This window comes from Lutra lutra, chromosome 13 (genome assembly GCF_902655055.1).
Source record: "Lutra lutra chromosome 13, mLutLut1.2, whole genome shotgun sequence".
Classification (NCBI taxonomy): Eukaryota; Metazoa; Chordata; class Mammalia; order Carnivora; family Mustelidae; genus Lutra; species Lutra lutra.
Genome location: NC_062290.1, coordinates 7,426,991 through 7,452,679, shown reverse-complemented (window position 1 = coordinate 7,452,679; position 25,689 = coordinate 7,426,991). Strand labels below are relative to the sequence as shown.

The 25,689-nt window shown below is 39.5% G+C and overlaps 1 protein-coding gene across 9 annotated transcripts in view; it reads right to left on the bottom strand.

The window, feature by feature from the left end:
* The window catches only part of RFX3 (regulatory factor X3), a 290,084-nt gene that overhangs the window by 146,335 nt on the left and 118,060 nt on the right, over nucleotides 1–25,689 (bottom strand). For 7 of the 9 annotated variants that reach the window (XM_047699486.1, XM_047699480.1, XM_047699483.1 and 4 more), the window contains one exon: nucleotides 14,153–14,277. In XM_047699486.1, coding sequence (XP_047555442.1) covers nucleotides 14,153–14,269 — 117 coding nt within the window. In that variant the 5' untranslated portion in view covers nucleotides 14,270–14,277. Of the gene's footprint in view, nucleotides 1–14,152; nucleotides 14,280–15,466; nucleotides 15,472–25,689 lie in introns of those variants that run through there. The other 2 variants (XM_047699485.1, XM_047699481.1) reach the window with 2 other exon arrangements.

Genomic DNA, 25,689 nt, shown 5'->3' with positions numbered 1-25,689 from the left:
TTACTGTATGTAAATGACATCTTCCTAGAAAGTTACAACTTTATGGTAGCAATACATTAGTTTGTAGTTTCCAAACTTTTTTTATCATTTTCTCCTCTTACTTAAAAAATATTTATAAGTCACATACATGTTCTACTGTATTAATAGGATACATTTTACAAAACATACAGAAAAATAGGAATTATAAAATTAAATGTTAAAGATCAAATATTTAAGTGTCCTCCTTATTTGAGACAACTTCAGTAGCTAATCTAATGGCATAATACATACTTAGGTGAGAGGTTCGTGACGGAAGATGGTGGACATAAATCTGTGTGTCGAAAATCTTGGTTCTCAGAACACGTGGGACCAACTTGTTATCATTCAGGCAGGGAGACACTAAACAGATATTTAATATGTGACTGTCAGAGAGTTAGGGAAGCATTCATTCTGCTAACTTCTTTGTTTCTGCAGTATGTGTGCTATCTTCAGTATGGGGGGATTTCAAGCTGTTAACCCACGTCATGAAGTTAGTTTAATCAAAACTAGTCCACATGACCTACCAATCCACCTTCATGGAAACACACACACACACACACACAATGCAACAAACAAGTGAGGGGGGTGTTGTTATCAACCCCTCTTCCCTTAGGATGCCTCAGTCATACATGTGATATACGCAATTTGTTACATTTTAGCTACATTTCTTATTTTAGGTAAAAAAAATTAATGGAAATTCCAACATTTCTTCCTCCTCTTCCAATCTTCTTGCACAACCCTAGGATGCAGCTGTTCTACTTTGCAGACATCTGATGGTGATCACTTACACTATTCGGAAATTGCAGTTTTAAAAGTGGCATGTGTACATGTGCATACTTCACACTAAACATGTAAATATTTTCAATCGCTATTAATTGAGACACTGTAGCATTACCTACTTCATTCATTAACTCAATAAACACTTACTGAGCACCTATTACATGCCAGACAGACCATGTGTATTAGGTTGTACTATGTGGGAGCAAAGGGAAGACATGGCTCCTGCACCACGGCTGGCCGGTTGGCTCAGGCACGGAAGTGTCGACTCTTGGTTTTGGCTCAGGTCATGACCTCGGGGTCCTGAGATCTTGAGAGGGAGCCCCTCATTGAAGCTCTGCACTCAGCGGGGAGTCTGCCTCTCTCCCTCTCTTTCCCCCTCCCCCTGTTTATGTGCACTCTCTCTCTCTCTAAAATAAAATCTTTTTAAAAAATCACAAGGATGGAATAGACTGTGAGGGAAAGGTACGTGTGGTTCTAGGAATGTGTAACAGAAAGACTTGCTCTAGTTTGAGGATCAGCCATGCTTCCCTGAGACCATGACTGCTGACCTCTAGTGTTCAATAAAATACTACTAAACCTGTACAAACAGAAGCCAAGATGTAAATAATACTTATGGGGCCAACTGGTATGATGAAGCTTCTTTTGTACTCACTCTGTCTGTGGTATCATTTACTTTGATATTAGGGCTGGCTCTATTCCACTCATTAGCCCAAGACAATTACAGTAGTAGCTCAACCTGACACCAAGAAGATCATAAACATCTATAAGAACACCCTGAAACTGGGGCGCCTGGATGGCTCAGTGGGTTAAGCACCTCTGCCTTTGGCTCGGGTCATGATCTCGGGGTCCTGGGATAGAGTCTCACGTGGGGCTCTCTGCTCAGTGGAGAGCCTGCTTCTCCCTCTCCCCCTGCATGTGCTCTCTCTGTGTCTGTCTCTATCTTTTCTAAAAAATAAAATCTATTTTAAAAATTAAAAAAAAGAGAACACACTGGAAACTGAACATCAATCTGTTATAACGCAGTAATTCAGACGATCTGCAATAAATTCAGTTTCATTATAAGGATTAGCTAAATACACATGCACAAACACACGCACACGTACACGCACACAGTAGGCTCCTGAGGAAATATCCATAAATCACCTCTTAAGAAACCCTGCTCTTTGCAATCATTTTCCCACCTACAGTTTCTAGCAAACTGTCTGATACAATGAATCAGTAATTTTGCCCTCATATTTACAAAATGCTTTGCCTATTACAAAGCACCATTACAAAGATATTTCTCCTTTGATTCTACAGACAGTTTGGGTATATTACCTGTTTCAGAGATTAGGAAACTCAGGCGGGAGGGACTCATCCAGGAAGTCTCCCCCAATTGCCCCTCCCACCAACTGACTCACCTCCAAATTACAACCCACTCTTTTCTGCTCCCACAGTGCCATACGCTGTAGGTACTGGCATTCTCTGGGTCATTTCTGTTTACCTGTCAGTCCTCTCTGGCCTAACCTTAAAGTTCTTCCTGTCCCAGGAGCAAGTACAGTTCCTGCCACAGGACAGACGCCCGATCACTGTTTGCCAAATGAGCTCCAGGATACAGTGATGGCAAGTCAAGGGCAGGCAGGCTGAAGCAGCTTGCTCAGAACCACACAGCTTACCAGCGGCAGACCCAGCATTCCTACTCACTCATGTCTCCTGAGATCAAATTCAAGGCACTCCTCCTTTAGCCCCCATCTCTAAAACTTTAGGATGACCTCCAACCAAAAGGAGGTTATAAATGATTTAAGCTCAAACACCAAAAACATTTTCCATATGTGAAATAAACTGTCTACTGAGATCTATTAGCACTATCAGCCCTTTCTATATTTATACTGACTATTTAAAAAACGATGGGTATTGTTTATTACACTAGCTTCTCTGAGCCCTCCCCCCGCCCAGTGGAGTTCCTCAACATCTCTGATGTTTTTTTGCCTTGTTATTTTAAAATATCTACTTAAACTAAGTAGCTAAAGAAACACTCAATTTCTGTGAAATGTATTCATGAAATTGCTGGGGAAAATTAAGAGTAATCATGAGTTTTAAATGCATAACCGTCTACCAGATCGATGAACCACAGGGTACAAACACCTTAGTGAGCCTCAATGTCAAGGCAAAAGCCTTCAACATAAGTATAATAACAACAACAACAAAATCATTGGAAAAATGGTTTTGCACAGAATAATTATGTTATCAAGGGTCATAAATGGGACTGTAATCAATGGTTTGGTCAGTTTCAGAAGAAATTCAGAAAAATTATCATCACGAGAACTAAAGCTTAGGTTCATTCATTGGAAAGTATCACTTTCCAGAAACTTCAGGAATAATTTTGCGCTGTTATTTCAACCTATAGATATAGTTTTATTCACAAAAACAACTCTTGTTTGCTTGTCTATATAGTTTTAACTGCTAGTGATGAGATACAAAGTTACCCTGAGATTCACAAACGGGACAGCCTTTTTAAACCTAATTATGTTGAAAGACACTTTTATTTAAGAATCACCTTTCTTCTTATATTTCAAGTGCTATCTTTTCCAATGTATTTTTTTCTTATTCATTTCTCCTCTTTAATCCTACTACTTTTAAAAAGCTAAAATTGCTAATAATAAGAAGGCACAGATTGAATAGGATCCCAAGCTATTACGACTTAATAAACCCAAAACCCCAAGTAGTAAAGGAAAAAAGAAAAAAAAAATTACGGCTTTGGATAGCTACGTAGATTTATGAGAAACAGTCCGATCAACTTGCAAACCAGAAATAGAAGCCCCATGTCTTACTGTTTTCAGTTTTGAGGCTTACTTTTTTGATGCTCATTAAAATTATATAAATTCTATAATCTTTTAAAGCAATCTTTAAAAATTAGGATCAATAAAGGATAAAAAACTATACCTTTTTATTTAATAAAAAACCCGTATTCTACCTGCTTCCCCAACCAATAATTAACATGTCAACCATAATATGAAGTTGGATGACTTTAACTTTTTAAAACCTGCTAATCAACTGATTTGATGAACTTAAGTTTCCTCCCAGTTAAGATGGGAATGGTTGTCTGGGCCTTCATAGAACGGGATATATACCGGTACTCATTAAGACAAAAATCAAAGCCACAAATGGGCTAATTATCTTTGTTGAGTTTACAACCTAATTTCAAATTTCTAATGCTTTTATTTTCTTGAGAATAACAGAGTTTGCATTTTCTAACAACCAGTTATTTAAGCTGTCCTCCATTGTATCATCAATTCATTACACATACTTGTATTTTTAAGAATCTTGAAAATATCACCAATTTTTACTGATCTTTTATTTTATGTATTGATCAGCCTTGCTTGTTTATAGATGGATATATGCATGTACGTATGTACCTTCTTGGTAGTCATTATCAAAACTAGAGAGTTGATGGGGAATGTGAAGAGAGTGTGACCAAAACCTCAAAACTGATTTTCCTCTACATTTTCTTTCTTTCCTTTTATTTAAAACTTCAACGCGGGGGCAGGGGCGCGCAAAGGTGGCTCAGTGGGTTAAGCCTCTGCCTTTGGATCAGGTCATGATCTCAGGGTCCTGGGACGGAATCCCGCATCGGGCTCTCTGCTCAGCGGAAAGCCTGCTTCCCAGCTCTCTGCCTACTTGTGATCTCTCTCTCTCTCTCTCTCTGTCAAATAAATAAATGAATAAATAAAATCTTTAAAAAAAAAATAAAACTTCGACTCAGTGAAGTGAAGCAAAATATTTTAAATTTGGGATACTTTTCTGAAGAACTCTTACACCTTAACATATGTATAACTATTGGGCAGAATTTCAGGTTTTACTTATTTAAAGGCAAAATACTGGGGCGTGGGTGGCCTCTGCCCTCGGTTCAGGTCATGGTCCCAGGGTCCTGGGATGGAGCCCGGCATCGGGCTCTCTGCTCAGCAGGGAGCCTGCTTCCTCCTCTCTCTCTGCCTGCCTCTCTGCCAAATAAATAAATAAAATCTTAAAAAAAAAAAAAAGGCAAAATATTAAATAAGTACCCATGTCTACTGAAAACAGTATTAGGACTAGTAATTCAATTATCACTTAACAGACTGGTAAACTTAGACTGGTATCGATTTTCAAGCACTTTTTCTTTTGATATGATTTCAGACTTCTAGAAAAGTTGCAAGAATTATGCACAATATCCCTAAATATCTACATCGACTGTATCACCTTTCCCTCTTTTATTTGCAAGGTTCTATAGTTACTGATTGTTTATACTTATGATCTGTGTTTAGAGAGGGCTTCAGAAGTTCAAGGTTTATAATTTTTTTATTTGCTAGTTATTTTGCTCAAATAGCCTATGTTGCTCCAAGAGTCCAGATGCACCTGTTTCCTTCGCGAGTTTTGCTTTGTGGGATTTCTCAAAAATGCACGGCGATTCATAAAGCTAAAACCAATCCTTCTTGACATAAAGTATATTATGTCCTATGCCGTGGGACTGCCATGTTCAGTACTGTTATTATGCCACTTAACAGCTGATCTTGATATAACTCACCTGACTGCTTTATCTCTGTAGGGTAGAGCTTAGGAGCTCAGGCTCTAAAGTCGGATGACTTTGATGTGACTCCTGGCTAAAAAAATTCATGACTGAAGGAAAGGTGTATTCATTTTAAACATCGGGTTTACAACCTAGCTCTGAGCAACACGGCAGCCAGAACCAAGAGGGCGGCTCTGATTTACTCTAAATGGGAAATCCATCAGTTAGTCAGGGCTGTGTGTAAGGAAAACGAAGCATCGGAGTCTCTCTGAAGAAATGGCTTTGACGGGGCGCCTGGGTGGCTCAGTGAGTTAAAGCCTCCGCCTTTGGATCAGGTTATGATCCCAGAATCCTGGAATTGAGCCCCGAATCGGGCTCTCTGCTCAGCAGGGAGCCTGCTTCCCCCTCTCTCTCTCTGCCTGCCTCTCTGCCTACTTGTGCTCTCTGTCTGTCAAATAAATAAATAAGATCTTAAAAAAAAAAAAGAAATGGCTTTGATGGATGTCAACACAAATTTTTAAAGAAAATAAAGAGGCATTCCATGTGTTTCTATTTCTAAAATCAGCCCTGGATCAAAGGAAGAGCAAAATGATCATTTTTCATGGACAGAAAATCGGTGTTAAGTGTTCCATGAAATTAACCTTCTTACATGCTGGTTTGGTATAGGTAGTGAGCTTGATGAATTCTGATGAACAACTCATCTTGCTCTGAAAGAGTCCAGGAGAGGAGATGACTCACAAACTGTGTTGCGTATATCCTTACAGCTCCCACAAAGGCATCTCGGGAACTGCTTTCGAGGGCAAGGAAAACCTAAGTGGACAGGGTCGTTACAAGCTTTAGAAATGACGGGCTGAGCACCAAGCACACGGAAGGGTCCACAGCAGATGCTCAGTAAATGGCAGTTAGCTTACTGGATTTGTTATTTTCACTGGATATCTGACAAAACTGAGTGGTGGTCAACTTCGAAACGAGCGATTACTGGGCGCCTGGGTGGCACAGTCAGTTAAGTGTCTGACTCTTGATTTCAGCTCAGGTCGTGATCCCAGGGCCATGGTATTGAGCCCCGTGTCGGGCTCCACACTCAGTGTGGAGTCTGCTTAGAGTTTCTCTCTCCCTCTCCCCTTCCCCTCCGTGCTCTCACATGCATGTGCATGCACTCTCTTTCTCTCAAATAAATAGATACATCTTTTTTAAAAAATCAAAATGAGTTATTACTGAAAACTTAAAAAGCTTACACTGCCAGACCAGGAGCCACCTAGGACCCCAGCTCATGTCTAACCACTTGTCTATCTCCCCTCTTTCCTCCAACCTCAAAAAACACTTCCCTTTATTCCCTCACTGGTTACCTCTATTCTTTGTTCTTAGATTAAAAGTCACTTCCTCTGGAAAGACTTCCTTGACCAGCTCAGGCTATAAATAATTTTTATTTGGACCTTGAAGTTTCTCTTTCTTTCAGATACTGATGGCAAGTAGGCTCAGCTATGTTGAGATCTATTACACGGAAAGTGCATTTTTAGCACAGATAAAGAATTCCTCTGATTTGCTTTGGTAAAGAGGACCAGTGCTCTGTTTAAATTATGTTCCAGCTTGTTCAAATTATATGGAAATATTAAGTGCCAATTATCTTAAAGTTTTCAACTTTCTACTCATGGGAAACATTTTATAGGACAAATTGAACTCTTCAAGTAAAAAAAAAAAAAGATCCTGATGTTGGAATTGATGGGTTTGATAAGCAAATTAGATATTCACAGGAAACATCATATATCCCTAGGAATAAAATTATGGAATCAACTAAAATTAGTCTATACAACTAAGTGATGTACTTTAGAAGAAAATTTTCTGCAATTCAACTCTGGAAGGTCTTTTGGGATAGTTGCAATAAATTAATAATTTAAGTCTCTTCCAACTAGAAACCCAAATTCCAATCAGGCTAGCTAAAATATTAAAATAACATTCTTACCTTCATTTCCTAAACTCTTATATCCTACCACGATACCACATTTGATCTAAAATTATTATTATTGGGGCGTCTGGGTGGCTCAGTGGATTGGGCCACTGCCTTCGGTTCGGGTCGTGGTCTCGGGGTCCTGGGATCAAGTCCCACGTCAGGCTCTCTGCTCAATGGAGAGCTTGCTTCCCTCTCTCTCTCTCTCTCTCTCTCTCTGCCTGCCTCTCTGCCTACTTTATTATTATTATTTTATAGATTTTATTTATTTATTTGACAGACAGAGATCACGAGTAGGCAGAGAGGCAGGCAGAGTGAGAGGAGGAAGCAGGCTCCCTGTGGAGCAGAGAGCCTGATGCAGGGCTCGATCCCAGAACCCTGGGATCATGACCTGAGCCGAAGGCAGAGGCTTTAACCCACTGAGCCACCCAGGCGCCCCGGATCTAAAATTATCATATTTCATGAACTGAGTAAAATACTGGAGGTATTCCTAATATTTACTGAGAATTCCTCTGGCATTTTCTCTAATCGCTATGGCAACTGTAATGGGTACCTACTGACATGTGTAGAGAATGCCAGTACTGCCCCATAGGTCAGACCACGTGGTCTCCGTTCTGATCTAGAGCCTGAGCCTCCCTAACTCATAAGCCAGAATAACACGAAGAAGGATCAGAGGTCCATGCTTACTGAAGAAAATGAAAGCAACAGGTTTTTAAAACCAAAGTAACCGTAGAGGAAGGATCACCTGACAATGAGGGCAAAAAAAGAAGACCAAAGGCCAAACCTTATAGGAAAGGGGGTAAAAAAAATCCCCAAATTAGAGGAGTCCAATAATACTACTAAGAACAAGGAAAACAAAAATAGTAAAAGTAATAATAATAATAATAATAATAATAAATTTATTGATGACTTATTATAAAATACCAGGTACTACCTTATTTAATGAACACATCATTTAATATTTGTAGCCAAGCATAAGCTAGATATTATTATCCCCATTTTATACATGAGGAAATTTAGTCTCAGGAAAGCTTAGTAATTTGCCCAAGAGCATATAGCCAGAAAAGAGCTAGGGCCAGGATTTGAACCTGTATTTTCTAACTATGAATATCAGTCTCTCCACCTCTATGAAACCTGATTTCCTTGATGAGGTGGCCCTCCAAGAAATAAAAGGGAAACCAGCCCAAAAGTCATAGAACAAGAGAGATATAGGATAGTCAAACAGTATCAAGTGTCAAAGAAAAATCCAGAAAGATCCTAGAGAATATTGTTGGATTTGGTTCTGTCCAAAGGGCACAGTCTCCACAGCTATATGGGTAGCACCCAAATTTCACAGAGTGAAGAAGTGGATGGATAAAAGGGAAATGGTAGACAAGGACAGATGTGTCTCTCAAGAAAACTTGCAGTGGGGACCAGACCATGAGAGATTTCAACTGAAGAAGGTAAAGAATGAAAATACGAGGGGAGGAACAGAGGCAAAGACACCATAAATGGCTCATCTGACTCAACTTCCTATAAGAGGTTCTTCTACATCCCTCCCTTCTCACCCTTCACCACCCAGAACAGACTCCCTGGTTTCCCTTGAGCTCTTCCATGCTTTTCCCTCTCAGAAATACACCCTCTTCCAGTTTGTTTTTCTTAAGACCTCCAACTTTTCCTTGAGCACGTGGCTCAAAGGTCATACCCACCGTGAAGACATTACAGACCCTCCCTCCCAAGAACAATCTCCACTGTTATTCTTGGGGTGCTTTGCACCCAATCCTATAATAACATCTATCTCCCTCAAAATTTGGCTTTCCTCAATCAGGCACCATGTCAAACCACCTTTGAGACCCTGGCATTTAACACAGTGCCGGCCATATCCCTCAGCAGCTACCTTATCCTCAACTGATCGCAACAATCTAACACCAGACAAGAAAAGTATTTTTCAAATCACTTAACAGAGAATCACTGCATATGATTACTCAACCATTTAAATAGTAGAGCTCTTATTTTTTTTTTTTATAAATATTCAGTAGAGATGTTCGACTAAAAGGCCTACATTTTTGGATTGGCACAGCAAAATTTATTTCAATTGTAAATTAGCAATGTTCCTTCGAAACACCTTTTCATATCAGATATAAAAAATCAGCAATTCTGGCTCTAAAAAAATAAAATAAATATGCTCTACAAGAGCTAAAATCATTATCTTTTGTTTTTCTACAAAAAAGACATTCAACAGGAATTCATTTTAAAGGGTAACCCCATCTTTTAGGATGTCTGCCACAATCTTAATTAGGAGAATAGTGTCCCCTTTGGGAAGCAAGCCAATGGGAATCAAGTCCCAAATAAGAGCGAACCACAGAAAAATGTCTTTGTTTCTGTTGATTATATAAGATAATGGTCTCAAATGAAAAGAATTCTATTCATGTCCATCAAAGCTAGGGTGCACAGAAAGCAAATCTCTTGACCCTGAACAGAAAAGACAGATAAAGACAGAACAAATGGCATAGACTACTTTAGGCTTGGCTCTCCAAACTAGCAAAGGGACCCATTTAAAATATTACAGATCAAATTTCAAGCCAATATTACATTCTCTTATGGATTTAACATACTATAGGCAATCTTTTTTCCCCCTTAATCACTATTCACTGCTTCCACCACAAGAACTTTCTCATGGGTATACTGCTAATCATCACAGTTTCTTTCTGGTTGTGGCAATATATGACAGGTATCACGGGAATATGGCAAATAGAAGTAAGCATAAAAATGACCCCTCATCACAACCGTGGTATCACATGAGGATTTCAGGAGTACCCATGTTTAAGTTCCTTTCCTAAAATCTGTTTCCGAAAGATACCCATAAAAAATAGATCCACTGGGATTCATTTAACATTTATCCTTCTTGAAGGGTAATCTTCTTGAAGACTGCCCTTTGCCTAGAACCTAATTGGCAACTTCGATTGACTCCGTTTCCCAAACAAAATGTCATTTGTCCCTTGGACCACAGGGATAATCTGCTCACGTGCCAGGATGTACCATAACTTATATGAAAATGTTAAATATGTGATAGATTGATACTCACCAAAAGGAAACAATATAGCTAGAATATAGCTATTCTACTCATCTCTGTATCTCATATTATATATAACAGTCACTGCCCAGATAGATGACTTACAGAAAAATTAAGATTCTTACCTGCCTATAATTTTGAAATGAATTTTTAATCACATAAAAAAAAAGAGGTTTCAATGTCCCACTTACATACTAAAGACCTGCTAGAAAGAGAGTCCCTGCACAGGAAAAGGTAAAGACCATAGTGTCTGGTAATAAAAGAACTCAAACAAAGTTGACAGTAACTTGACAAAAGATATTTTTCTTTGAATTCAAACCGAAGCCCCTCAACCCCAGGGCTCCGCTGTATCTGGGATGTCATGTTTACAAGACGTGGTATAGGGATAACACAGTTGCCAATGTTGACAGAAAAGATGTGTGCCTTTTTCTAAGGAAGGGGGAAGACGGGCAGGGACTGTAGAGAAAGTACGAACTGTACTCGGAGGGGCAGTTAAAACTGGGGAACATGAAAGGGAGAAGAAAGTCTTAGAGCCCTGGTTCTAAGTGGTTTAGGAATCATGGACTATCCGAAGCCCAAGATTACAACAAGGAGTAAAAGTTCTGACTTTAGGTTCTGCTTTGAAAACAATCTAGACTGGACGGCTGTGGGAGAGAAGGGAATAGTGGAAGACATTCTCCTCCTTCCCTCTCCTGGATTTTTAACTCAGTTTTAGGGCAAGTGGGGTCAAAGACCTCTCGGATTTAGGCATCAAATGACCAACTTGAAGAATAATCTACAAGAAACTCTAACAAATGACTCAAGGCAGAGGGAAGGCAAGGGGGAAGAGCTGGTTTCCAGCCATAGTCTATAGAGACCATCCGTCTAAAAAGTCTCTTCTAAAGATGATGATGAGTAATATCACAATTCTAATATCTAATCAATATTGAATTTGAATAATTTTATAGATTTTATTGAATTGAGCAACCATGTCTATATTTGGAAGCTCAGACTCTATGGTGTTCGGGGAAATGATGAAAAATTATAGAAGGTAAGAAATCTAATACAACAAGACCCTGTAATCACTGCTCAGAATTCTCTAATCCTGAACCAGACTGTCTAAGGAAAGGTGGAAGGTTGATTCTTGAGCTCACATGGAATAAATGAAAAAACACAGAAATCATTTTAGAATCAACATTGTATTTGGTACTGATTACTCAGCGAGATTAGAACCTTCGTGCTTTGTGGAAACAAAACTACATATTAGATCTTAAACAAAACTACATATTAGATCTTAAAATGTTCTCGTATTTCAACTTTCTAATCAATATAATATCACATGCCTCGACTTAAAAAATTTTAGCTATAGATCTCTTCACATCAGAGTGGCCAAAGCAAGGACACAATAGAAGTTGAACCAAAAGAAGGAAGTACTTTTGACATCAATGCTATGATTTCGATATTCATCCTGGGTCAGTGACAAAGGCTAGAAGATCCCACTACGGTTTGAAAACTCAAGATGACATCAGCACATTAACAATACAGAGATTATAGGGAACTGAAGGGCAGTAAGAAATTACTTCAGCAATAATCTTATCAGTTGTAGAAAGTATATTTACAGAGACCCTGTGAGAATGCACTAGAGAGAGGCACCTGGGGGGCTCAGTTAAGTGTCTCACCCTTGGTCTCAGCTCAGGTCATGATCTCAGGGTCCTGAGATGGAGCCCCACCTTGATGGGCTGGCTCCAGGACACTGGGCATGGAGCCTGCTTAAGATTCTGTCTCTTTCTCTCTTGCCCCTGCCCCTTCCCTCCCCTGCACTCTCAGGTGTGTGCACTCTCTCTCTCAAAAAAAAAAAAAAAGCATAGAAAGCATCAAATGTGACAATTTTCTAGTTTGAAAAAGGGAAGAAAGGAAAACAAGAGTTCTCACCTTCTTTGCTTGGTGTGAGGGGATGTAAAGCATCACTTGCCTTGAATGACCTAGAGAAAAGAGTTAACTTGAGGAGCTGAAAAATACGCCCGTTGGGAACGAGCCACGGGGCAGAATGCAGCGTTTCCCAAAGTGGGGTCCACGTGCACATTAGATTACTTTTTATGAGGACAAGGAACAAGGTGAGTGTGCATATGTATGATTTTTCTATTTATGCTGGTGATACTGATTTTCTGCTTCTAGTAGCAATTTTTGTTTTTTATAAAAGGTTATGTATTTAATACAAAAAGTGACATTATTTAATCAGGAATCAGAGTCTCTCCACCCATTGCACACAGTGAGATGGGTGCCTTCCGGAACTTCGATGATGGTTTGGGGATTTATTCTTCGGTTTAATCTCTGCACAGAAGACGACCAACCACAGCTGATACCATACGAAAAAAAGGATTAAGTGAATTAAGACAAGAAATACCCAATCTTCTTCCCCTACTCAGCTCTCAGGCAGACAAGTATTCCCCCTCTGAACAGGAGGCTGCAGGAGTCGTCTTTAAAATTATCACAGCCCAAGAGAGAAAACTGAGATACTGAACACCAGAGGGAACCCAGTTAAAAAGCCCAGTCAGATGACCCTACGTTGAAGTCAATAAGACCCACCCATGCATTCACATCAGCTGTTTATCCTCATGCTTTAAATATGGACAAAGAGCCAAAGAGTATCAGACAGCAAAGAAAAACTTCAAGAATGAAAGGAGACCAAAAAAAAAAAAAAAAAAAAAAAAAAAAACTAAGACAAAACAAACAAACAAAAAAACCCCCAAAACAAAACAAAGAACAAAGTAGCTTGAATGGAAACAGACTATGTACAGTAAAGAAAAAAATTTCAACAACTTCAAAAAACATTAATAGCTTCAGAAAGAAACAAAAAGGTAAGATAATCAGGAAATAAAACATGATTGTTGCGAAAAGGAACATACAGGTAAATTTTTCAAAAGCTTTTCCTAGATACCAGCACTCTCCCTGTCCACCCCACTTCTATCTCCTAAAAAGAATTTAATCTTAAATACCTCTGTCTACCACTTAGGGAAAACTATCCCTTTCCCTAGCTGCTTTCCTATAATTTTAAGAGCAATGTTTGCTAAAGATTCTCCTTGATACTAAGAAATTGCAGGCAAATCGCAAGTCTCAAGATAATGCTCTGTATGATCTTTCCCCTTTATTTTCTCACCGCTCTTTGGAAGAAATGACAGACCAAGGTGTTCCCAATCCACACTCTAGAACCATGAACTGGCATTACTTTGTCAGTATCTTTCCAAAACAAGCCAAGTGTCCTGAGCATGAATAAGCTCTGTAGTAAACATGTGACGATGAATTCATTCTCAATTTTTAAAATGGGATGAGTCAGATCTCTAGACCTTTAAGATAATTTGATTTTCATTCAACAGTATTTTTCTAGTCACCAAAGTACCCAGGCATTTTCTAAATCATCACAAAGGCAAAATCCTTGCCTGGAGGGTATAGACAAATTCTCATTTTTGTGCACTACTTCTTATAAGCCAATTTTTGGCAACTATGATTGCTGAGATCTCAGTACGAAAGAGAAAGGGAGAGGTGGTAAAGAGTTAAGAGAGGGGAGAAGAGAAGAACCTACGGAGGAGGATGAACGGTCAAGGCAGAAACAAAGGTGTTCTTCAGGAGTCAAGAGACGCTTTCAGAATAGGGATCATGGTGTGGACACTTTTCTTTGCATCCCTACAGCCCAGCACGAGCAGAATCTGCCACATCCAGAAAGGGCTCAAGAAACATTTGCTGAATTAACCTGTAAGCTGAGCTCCGTCTATCTGTGCCCCCGGTGCCAGAACGCCCCTGAGGGACAGACAGCCCAGGGAGAGGCACAGCATTCTCCCTGACGACAGCAGCTCCTTACCTGTTGTTGGACGGGTACCTGCTGCACCACCTGGGTAGGCACTGCTGCCTGACTGGCCACAGATGTCTGTAAGGTCACTGTCGAACCTGTGTCCGACCCGGTCTCTGATGTCTGCATGATGGTCTCTGAAATGTAGCAAAACAGAGATAAAGTGGTCAACGCGTGCCTCGCGTTGTTCCTAATGTTCTCTACCACCGGGAGTAACTTTCAACTCTCGAGTGTACTTCTTACGACAACACACCACCCTGATCTTCCGTGCGTGGTTAGAGTCTGACCACTTTTTAAATAAATGTAGAAAATGACCAAATCACATTAAAAAAAAAAACAAACCCATTTAGCACCTCTCATTCTGGGGCTATAAAAGTTGAACTTCATTGAAATCTACCTTCCTTAGGTCTCATCCATTATAAATTGGTTTGATCATATTATAAACTATAGTCCAAAATTATTTCCAGATACTCAATTTTCAGTACACAAACCCTAACTGGATATAAATATGTCATAAAATGTTATCTTCTAGACACTTTTTTGGATGTTATCAAAGTTGTACAATTTAGAATAAATTATTTCAAACATCCTTTCGAACTCTCAAACTTACTATGCTGTGATCTAAAAAAAAAAAAAAAAGGAATGTCTATCCAAAAATTTAACCAAGGTATCAGTCAGGCTCACTAATTTGCTCTGCCTTTGGTATGACTGATAGGAAAATCAACCTTGGTTTTACACAAAGGTAGCCAAAGACCAACAACGTTTAGTATTTTGAAGACGGAGAGGACTGCTCTTAGAAAAATGAGACTTGTAAGCAAAGACAAAATTTTACCCTTTCCCTTGAAAGTTCAACCTGGCACATTTTTTAGTTCGTATGTGCTTGACCTGTGAACTCAGGGTAAATTCTGCAGCATGTCCTCTAACAGGTCTCTTTCTCAGACCTCCTGGTCTCAACATTCCCTTTTGCTATTTAAATAGTCAATGGAATAAATATTAATTTCTTTGTTACTGAGCAGGGCCCAGAATTCTAATTTTCTTTCCTGGGGGTTTGAGGACACAATATTTAATTGGTAGCTTGATAAAAATACTGCATTATGGTTTAAATCTGTGAACAGTATGGTGAACATTAATTTTCCCTAAGAAATATTCTGGAGGAGTATCCAGTTCTTCCAAGTAGAAAATTAAGCCCCTCGTCATCTTTTGTCACAGTGTGCCCTCTTCCAATTTTCCCCCCAAACCTTTTCTATCATCTCATTTGATTTCAGAAGCAGACCTCTGAGGACATCTCATCCAGTCTTCTTGTTTTATAAACGAGGAAACTAAAACCCAGAGAGATGGAGACTCACTCACGGTGACAGGAACAGCCATGGGACTAGGCCTGATCCCAAGAGCTAAGGATTCCCCAAATGCTCTACACGTTAACGTGTGAGCAAATTAATCCATTCAACAACCCAGTATGACTGGGAGGGTTTACTTCCTCCATTTACAGATGAGGGACCCTGGGCACACAGACTGAAGGTGGTTGGAAGCTTATAAAGGGGGAAGTGACAGAGACTGTAGCCACCACCCCATTCATTTGGGTCAGCTACTAACGTTCAGCTCCAAGAAGTTGAGAATTTGTGGGAAGGCTAAGCTGTAGGTGCCAGGTCTCCCAATTTTCCAAACGAGGCTGAAAGTTCAGATTTTTATGTGAAATCTCCCAAACGATGGCTCCTTTTAAAAACTGTACCATTTATCTCCAAGCAAACACACACACACACACACACATATCCCTTTTGCAGCATTAAGACCATGAACATGCCTGAAAATGTTTGAGAATGACAGGATCCGCTACATAACATTCTCACCTAGTTAAGATGAACTGAAGCACCCTGGTTCTCAAACTTTGGGAAAGGGATAAACACATTAGGAACCCTATCTGTGCCTCTCCCTTTATTCTATCTCAGAGGGAAAAATACACCCTCCCAAAAATGAGAGCCAAAGCCAATGCCCTTTGATTGATCACATGCTTGTAGACATCAACGTCTTCTGTGCTACGGCAAAGGGGCTGTTAGCGAAAGTGAGGGGATTAGCAAGCACTCTTTCTAGAGAACGAAGCATGAACCAGATGTTGGATGCCATCTTCACGGAGGTTTTCTTAGCCTCTCTTCCCAACTCCAAACTAGGTGGAGGCTTTGAAATCTGTTTAGTATATAAACGAAGACAGGTTGCCAATTACGGGCATTCGCATTCGAGGGTGGGTGTTTCTTAGAGTGAAGTCACTACCCTAAAACTCCCTCCTATTTCTCCCAACGCTCGCTGGGAATCTTATCGAGGCTTTCTCCTGTGCCTGTACCTTGTTTTGCAGACTAGTATACACACCCTTTTTGGTATATGACCCATACCTTGACATGTACTATTTTAGACCTCATATATGCAAGAATATAAAAATCTCTTTAAAAATTAAATATCCTTGGGGGCCCTAGGTGACTGGTTAAGTGCCAGACCCTTGGTTTCAACTCACGGCATGATCTCAGAGCCGTGAGATCGAGCCCCACGTCGGGCCCCATGCTCAATGCTGGATCTGCTTAAGACGCTCTCTCTCCCCGCCCCCCCTTTGCCCGTCCCCCCACAAAATAAATAAATAAATCTTTAAAGAAAAATTAAATATACTTTCAAAGCAATTCCTAAGAATTCTCAATAAACCGGAGAGAGATCATCAGAAGATAAAAGGCACAGATTTGAAAACTGGTCTCTCATGGACTATATGAGACTCCACAGACAGGCTCTGGCTCAGAGTTACTACAAATTAAAATTCTTAATTGCCAATATTTAAAAATTGGAAATCTCCATGTTAAACAAAATTTCCAGATTCTTAGAAAAAAATATGAAAATTTAGAAAAGTTGAGCCTACATTATGTGTTTTATAGAAATAAAGGGCAATACTCCTTCAGTTGCCCGGCCTCTAAAGGCATGTGAGTTCATGATACTTTTCGGGATAACCAAAGATTTTGTCTTATACACCCAGATTGAAAATGGAAAAATTACATTTTGGGTTTAAGACAGTCTTGGTAACATTTATACTCATTCGCTTCTTTTATACAGAAGAGATATACCCAAGTTTTGACCACTTTACTAAGGGAAACGTGCAACCACTATGATTCTCCTCATTTTGTGGGTGAGTCGATGGACACCAAGAGATGTCAGGTCATACATAACCAAGGTCAAACAGCTGGAGGTCGGAAAGGAGGGTTCAGATATACCAACAAAGCTCATGCACTAAACAACTAGACCAAGTAAGTGGGGAGCCCTGAATTTCAGAATAGACACTGCATAGATAGGAGAGAAGAGAGTAAAGAAAAGCAAACTGGAGACCTTTTTGGAATGAAAAAGAAGGAAAGGGCCCCCCACTGTTTTACAGGAGCAACCTTTGCAGGAGAAACTGGGGAAAATGAGATGGAAGGAAAATGATGGCTTTGTAACTTCAAGTGAGAAAGTCACGGAGAGCTTTCTACCACCCTTGGCTCTATGCCACCTCAAAGCTGCCACAGAAAGCCCAATCCAGGACAACCAGTAACTGCCCCCAGAACATCTTCTGTTTACTCAGCAGTAACTGCCCCTCATCCCCATCTCACAGGCTCATGCCAATGGATAAGAACTCAGTCTCTCCATCTCTCCTTGACAGACACAACTTCATCCTCCTACGATTTCATTGTCTTCCTCCGTTATGAGTAGGAGGCTGCCCTTGCCAAGGCCTCATGGCTTGAGAGGGTCTCAGTCCCATCCCTGGCAGAGACTGCGTCAAAAACTCACAGCCACAATTTGGTCTCTCATCTGAGAAGTCTTTTCCAGTGCCATGCAATACACTAAGTTCTTGAAACACACCTCAATTTAATCCTCAGAAGACTCCCATTAATGGCAGCACTCTTATTTCCACTTAACAAAGGAGGAAACTGAGGCACAAATGGATTACATAACAACATAACATAGCATAACACAACATAACGTAACAACCTAACACATAACAAAACATAACACAACACAACGTAACATAACATAACACAAAAGGATTACATAACTTGCTGAAAACCACATAGCCGGTAAGGGGAAGAGCCTGAAATCAAACCCAGGTTTATCTGAGTCCAAAGTCCACGATGTCACTACTTTGTGCATATTACCTTGCAATATCATGACGATGGGGCTCCCACATGACAAGCTACAGACTGTGGATCTGAATGGCAAAGTCTTTGGGATTCTCCATCGATTGTATTTGATCTACACCTTCTAGTAACAATGGACAGGAATCCCTTCTCTCTCCGACACCGAAATCAGAAAGCATTCTCTCTCTTTCTGCTGAGGCCATAAGAGAACCCAACTCCTAAGTATTTTTCCAGAGGCATTTTAACTGATTAATTCTGAAGACCTGACTTAATGGCAGATCAATTAGAATGTTAAAGCATGTTTGAGGAGTAGAACCCTCCTGCCAAATTCTGCTAAACAGATCATTTAAACCCACTGATGCATTCAGAGTGTTCTGGTAGCTTTCCAACATTTCGGCAAAGCAAGAGTCATCCCTGAGGGTAGTGTCTTTGCAGGCTTCACTTGTGGGTTTCGTTTGAGACCAGCATAAGGTTTGTGTGTACATCTGAGGTGTTCCCATTCATCTAGCAGTGGTTTCTGGGCTTTGTTTATGTTTGGGAGTAATTTGGTTAGTTCAGTTCCTTCACAGCCTCCTTTCAAGTGATATTTGTTTATCGGCCACAAATGTAGTCCCATTAATCCATTTTGATAAGCTAAACAAACCCCTGCCGTGGGTCCACGATGTGGCCCATATGTAAATGAGTTGTACATTCTTACAGGAGAGACACGCACAATTTCAGTCTAGTCATCCTTGCCTAATGTGGCTGTCAGGTGTGTCGAGAGCAACAGATGCTTGTTTGACAAAGGACCTTTTTATTCTGGATAATTAAGCAGTTGGACACACCCGCCTGTTAACGGTCCTGCTTTGTACAGCCAACTCCGGCTGAATCATGCGAAGCTACAGCTAAATAGGCCACATTTTGAAAGAAGGCTAATTAACCCCTAGGAGAAGGAAAAGAATATTGCAAAAACCCAGCTGCTGAATGCGACAAGATTAGCATTTCTTCAACCTGATGGGCAAAACCTAGGCAAAGCAAACGTGTTTGGAACAAACACGCGTTATTGCAAGTTTCAAGGCATTCAGATGTTCTTTACGGAACTTCCTGAAGATTATTTAATACACTCAAATTCACAGCTGGATTCCTTTTATCACACACAATGGACATGCCAAATTAAATGGTTTAATAGTCTGACCTAATCAATTACTTTTCAAACACAACTATATAACTGGGATAGCTTAAAATAGGTAGTATCCATCTAATTTTTAATGGGGTTCTTCAGCCTGAAATAATTTGCTCTCTAAAAATGCAAAGTCCGCAAAGTTTGGCTCCACTACACCGACTGTATTGTCTTTTTTCACACTGAGGAATGTAACAGGTTCTAATTCAGTATAGAAAATAAAGACTTGGAATTTAATGTTCGAGTGCAATGGAGAATTGTCTTCCTTCTTCCTTAGTACAGAAAAACAAAAGATGCTACTTCCAAATCCTACTTGAACCAAATTAACCGAAGTTATTATGATAGTCACTGAATGGGTATAATAAAAATAAGTCACATCTAAAATGTGACATTCAACTATAAATTATTTACTTAGAAACCTGGTTCAACGTAAGAGTATAAGAATGCTATTTACAGGGGGGAAAATTGTCAGAATTTGAATTAATGCTTTGAAAATACAGAACAAGAAGTTTAACATCTGTGTGCTTTTACACAGAAAAATCCCAAACCATAATTGATGTTTTGTGACATAAAATTTTTATTACTAATGTTCTGATTAAGCGTCAGCATTCTCGAATAAATTTAGAAAATAAACATTAGTATACATAATGCCCAGAGCAATTAAAGTCTCTATTAAAATTAGACAACTAAAATGAGCTGTGCTTTTTGGCTGGGGGCGGGGCGGGGGGGGGGGAGATGCCATTATATACTTTCCTGAACATAAAATTAATATGAAAAATACACATTTCTGGACTATTCAGGAGTATATGATGAAAAAGATTAAGATGATTTCAGTTCTTTAAAAAAAAACAACAACCCTAAAGCTATTAAGCAACTCTCAAAGACAATATAACATAAAACAATGGGCCATACTAGAAAATTTATACATATAGGTAAATAATCATGTGATAAATGTAATATTTTGAAATTCTGACAAAAATATATTGACTGATTAATTTGACTACAAACATAAAACACTATGACTTGGCTTTGTTCCCACTTTGCCTAGTACAAATGAAAGAAACTGGTTAAGCTACAGACTGTAGTCAGCCTTTTTTTTATTTAAAATACACCTCTGTGGAGGTTTATTCATTGTACAACACAGAGCTTTATCAAATCAATAAATCAAGTAACTGAAAGGAGGCAAAAGGAAAATGAGTGACTTTCTGTATTATAAAAGCTCTGCCTGTTTATTTAGGTTTCATGTTGTAATGCTCATGACTATGTACAATTAATCTTTTGTACTAAATTGATCTGTAGACAATGACGGAATGATAATAGTGTAGACTGTTAGGCAGTCATCTTCCTGGGATAACTGATGACAGTGATTAATGCTGGTGATGCTTAATCAGCACACTGGTAACATATACAGGTCGCCTGGGTAACTTTTTTCACTTTTCAAACAAAGGTTTTCACTTAACTAATTCTCCCCTTGAGTCAGAGTATGAAAAACTGTTTCTTTGGAGAAGAAAAATCAAATTACATGACTTGAACAGCTTTTATCTTGAAGGACCAATTACTTAAAAAAATAAAACCATCTACTAACATATTAGTAAAACCAAACTACTGAAATAATATAAGAACTATTTTATTATTTGTTATCAAGAGAAACTGTCTTCAGGCCCAGAGGTCATTTTGGGGAAAAGAGAACCAAGTGTTTGTCCAGTCTACTGCTGGTGCCATCCCAGCATTTTCTACGACTCACGTTCATTAGGAGGCAAATCAGGTCTTACCTTCATGCCATATGCTAAAAATGGTGGTGCACAGATACCAGCTGAAAGAAAAGGAAAAGAAAACCAAAGAAACAAAAACGAAAACATGTAAGTATCCTACACTCTTTGCTATTGGAAGGAGAGTCTGACAACACAATGATGTAACACGCAGAAAGATTCTTAACAAAATGTACCAGACAGACAGAGCTCTAAATGTTTCTCCCTTTTGGTCCATCCAACCCTGAGAGTGACCAGAACCTACTGGATGGAGCATTTAATGATATTAACGCTCAGCATTGAAAAATGATAAGCAACAAGCCCTTAATTATAAGTCTGTCGTCCTCATTATTAGGGATATTAATAAGAATAGCTATCTTTGCTGAGCAGTTACCATGTGACAGATGCCCTGCACACATTTAACCTTCATTTCACTTATCAAGTAGAGATTCCCATTTTAGAGCACAGGAAACTAATGTTTAGAGATCAACTTGCCCAGGGCCATAGGGATGAAGGGATGAAGTCAGGATTCAAGCCCAGGTCTGTCATACTCCAATTATGGCAAGCTGTCATTGGACCCTAGACGGCCACACAGAAAGCAGCAGCACTAAGGCTATTTTAGCCAGATCAACTTTAAATAGATAAAGGAGTCTATGAAGACTCTGAGTACTGAGAAGGAACTCTAAATTTGAAGAGACACAAATATCACATAAATTGCAAATATGTACTATACCCAGTATGAAGTCAACATGCTTTTGTGAAGTTATCAAATCTTTAATTTTTATGATATGGAAAAGCACATCATGGATTAAAAGAGACTTACACCAACCTTGTATTCACAAAATATTTTATAGATGAAAGAGGTTATAATGTAGATTCATTTGCATTTAAGAACATGTCCTAAAAAACAGCCAAACAAGGGCCCCGTTAAATGAATGTGTATGTATATATAATATCATACGTAAATACAAGGATACTCATTCAAGTATTATATACAATTGGGTAACAAATAATAAGCAACAAGAGTGTCCATAATCGGGGAACTTATCCTGTATCCCTATAATGGAATACCATACAGCTCTATAAAAGCCAGCACGGAAAGTTACTCACAATAATTTAAGTAGAAAAGGCAGGTTTGCTGAATAATATGCAGCCCACAATTCAATCATCTTCTTCATAGAGACACAAACGCATGCTCTGGAAAAATGCTCCAGGAGACAGAATAACATCGATGGAACTTCCAACTCTTAAAAATGGGCTTTCCTAATCCAATGACCATAAACTATGAGTGGCCTCAAGGTAATCTTGGACTTGCTGGTTAAAAGCAACATGGGCTCCAGAGACCTATTTGGCCAAAAGCCACCCCAAAAAAGTCAGTCTTAGATTCTGAAACCTAAACCAGGCCTTAATAAGCTCAAAGAGTGGACTTTGATCTGTTCAGCGGCAGGTCCAAAGCTCTGTCTCCCTTCCTACTAAAGTGGTTCAGAACTCTTTAACGCACCTCTAAAAAGCAACTTCTTCGGTGTTTCCACTAGAATAGCCTATTTTAAAATATACAGATTTATATATTATGGACAGATTGTATCTACAGACCTATTCATTGGCAATACCATGACGCTTCTCATTGGCTCCTGAACAAAGTCAACCTAGTAACACACACTCCCAAATGTCAATATCAAATATGATCCCTTCCTTATGACACCACCCTGTGCTTACTGCCCAATCCAGAATCAAGACATTAATGCTGCTCCCTTCCAGGCAAAATGAGAAGAGCAACGGTGCTTCTTCTGAAGACCTCGAATGGAAAAGAGGATATAGGTGGGGAATCCGGATGTTTAATTCCACCAAGCAAACAAGTAATCCCTTTTGGAACTAGCCTTAGTGGCATCTGGTCCTTCTTCCTATATACCCTGAACTTCACGCACGTTAACTTTTCGCTTTCTTTCCCCGCATTCACTAGTGTGGCTTTATTCGCTCACGTGAAAGTAACCATCCTACGTTATGTTATGGGATTGATAAGAAAAGGTTCGCCAATGAGGGCTTCCCAGTGGTCTTACATTAGAGGGGGTGAGAACACAGGAGGTAAAGATTAGCCTACCAGGCAGTATTATTTAAAGAGCTACAAAAGAAAACAAGCAGGTAGTGTCACCCCCCCAACAGGAGGATTTCCTTTGGATTTTACAGGGAATGAAGGCAAGAACTGGAATGCTTAATTTTTTTTCACACCAGAGAGAGCTCCAATAACAACCTTCTTCTTGGATTCTCTTGCCTATACAAGAAATTTTTCTATTTTTTTCCTCTCATTTTCCTTTTATAAAAGTGGAGAATAGAGCCTTTTACAGTTCCCAACTATCCTAATGACAGGCTCAGAGAGATCAACACATCTAAAAGGGGAAAACAATACTGTGTAATAACACTGCTAATAATGGAAATAATATACCCCACTTTAAATGTACAGTATCTTAAAGAACTGAACTCTCATTAATGCCATTTTTTTGGCAAATGTCATGAACAGGGGTGTGGGTGGACTTGGAAAATATCTATATATTCACACATATAAATTCTGGAAACACTGTAAAACATGCTATTAAATCAAATGAAATTTTTACCTCGATTTTCATTATAAAATGCATGTGTATACACTTGGAATAAAGGCTTGCACAAAGGATGAAAAGTAAAACACACTGAAGATGCCAGCCAACTCCGTACACTCACAAAACTAACAGAAAAATTATTTCTCTCTAAAAATCAGTAGTACTTGAAGTAAATCAATTACACTGATTTAAAGACAATGTCCCTTTGGAGATTATTTTATGGGAATTGTTGATCAACCCCATGTACGGCTGCCTTTCCAACTCAGTCCAAAGTATTTTCTTGGCTCCAAAAACAAGTTTCTTCTACGGTGGTGGGCTACTATCTCAGGCTGCCTCATAAATCTATGGCTAATACCCCTAACTGCAGTTATTAATATGCTTAAAATCAACCATAAGTTCCTTATGTTTAAAAGCAACTGTCGTTATGTAATGTTTCAGGTAAGTGTGAAAGTTCACGTACTGAGTTCTTTTCTACCCTCCCTCCTCCTCTTGCACTTGAATGGTCTTCCCAGGGGGGCTAAAAAAAAGGTAAGGGACCTCGTCGTTGTTCCTGAAAGTACACAAATAACTGTCCTATCCCAATCATTTTCTTGATCACCGTGTGTTTCCCTTCACCTCCCAAACCGAACCAGGCCGCTTCCTCATCTCTCTCAAAAGTCTCCTCAAGTATCTTCATCTCACCAGAGTGGAGGCCACGCCCGGCAGTAGGTCCCCAGGGCCCTCGGGACAAATGACAAAGGTCTAACTTCATGGGCACAGAGCTCTTGGCCACCATCTTTCCAACGCTGTGTTACAATCCAAGCATGTGGAACTCCTCTCAGGTCCCCAAGCCTAGGGTCTGCGAACCAAGAGTGCCCTCGGACTTCCTCTCGCCCACCTTCTCTCATTTTCACTTCACCTTTCGATCTCAGGATAAATTCCACTTCGCCCAGACAGCCTTCCAAACCACCACCACACGGCTGCCTTCTTCTTAACAAGCGTGGGACTGGCGTCCTCCTGGGTGTTCCTAGATCACCTTATTTTTACTCGGTGCATTGCAAGTATCATATTGTAGAATAACTGTCTCTCCAACCACATGATAAATGCCTTGAGCACAAAGACTATGCCTCCTTTCCACCCACAATATGCAACAGTGCCTGACACAAAGATCTTCAATTTGCTGAATGAACAGATGAATAAAAATGGAAATGAGTTTGGGGATCTGGGTGGCTCAGTCGATGAGGTGTCTGACTTTTGATTTCCGCTCAGGTCATGATCTCGGGGTCATGGGTCAGGCCCTGTGTCGGGCTCCCTCTCCCTCCTTCCCTCCTCCCCTGCTCTCTCTCTCTCAAAAATAAATAGATAATTTTTGAAAAGGGAGGGGGGATGAGTTTAAGACCCTGCTGACCCATTACTATTAGAGTAGGTAGTATCAGAGGCATTTCATACTTCAAATTCTGTATAAATATAATTTTCTATTAGAACCATTTCCAATCAAGTTATTCATCAAGAATGTTTTCGCCTAATGTTCCAGTGTGACTTTGCTTTCAATTCTCATTACGGCAGAATTTTTTAACAACTCCCCTAGTCTGAGATTTGTAAGCCTCAACAGGTTTTGTGTGTAATTTCTTTAAAAATGAAACAAGATGAGGATTAAATAAACTCAAATGAGCAAATTAAGTCTTCAGCTACTGCTCTGAACCTCCTGACACATCATTTACTTTGTTTTAATAAGTACACCTGATTCGCTGAATTGAGGATTCTGATCCAATGCTCTAATCATGTCATCTTAGAAAAGGTGGCCTGGTAGGCTTCCTTTGTTTTTACGAGACAGAAGCACTCAGAGATCTTTAATTTTCATAGCTGAAATGCTAAGAATACGTGATTAGCCTAATAGTAATTGTTCTAACTTCATCATTAATTAACCACT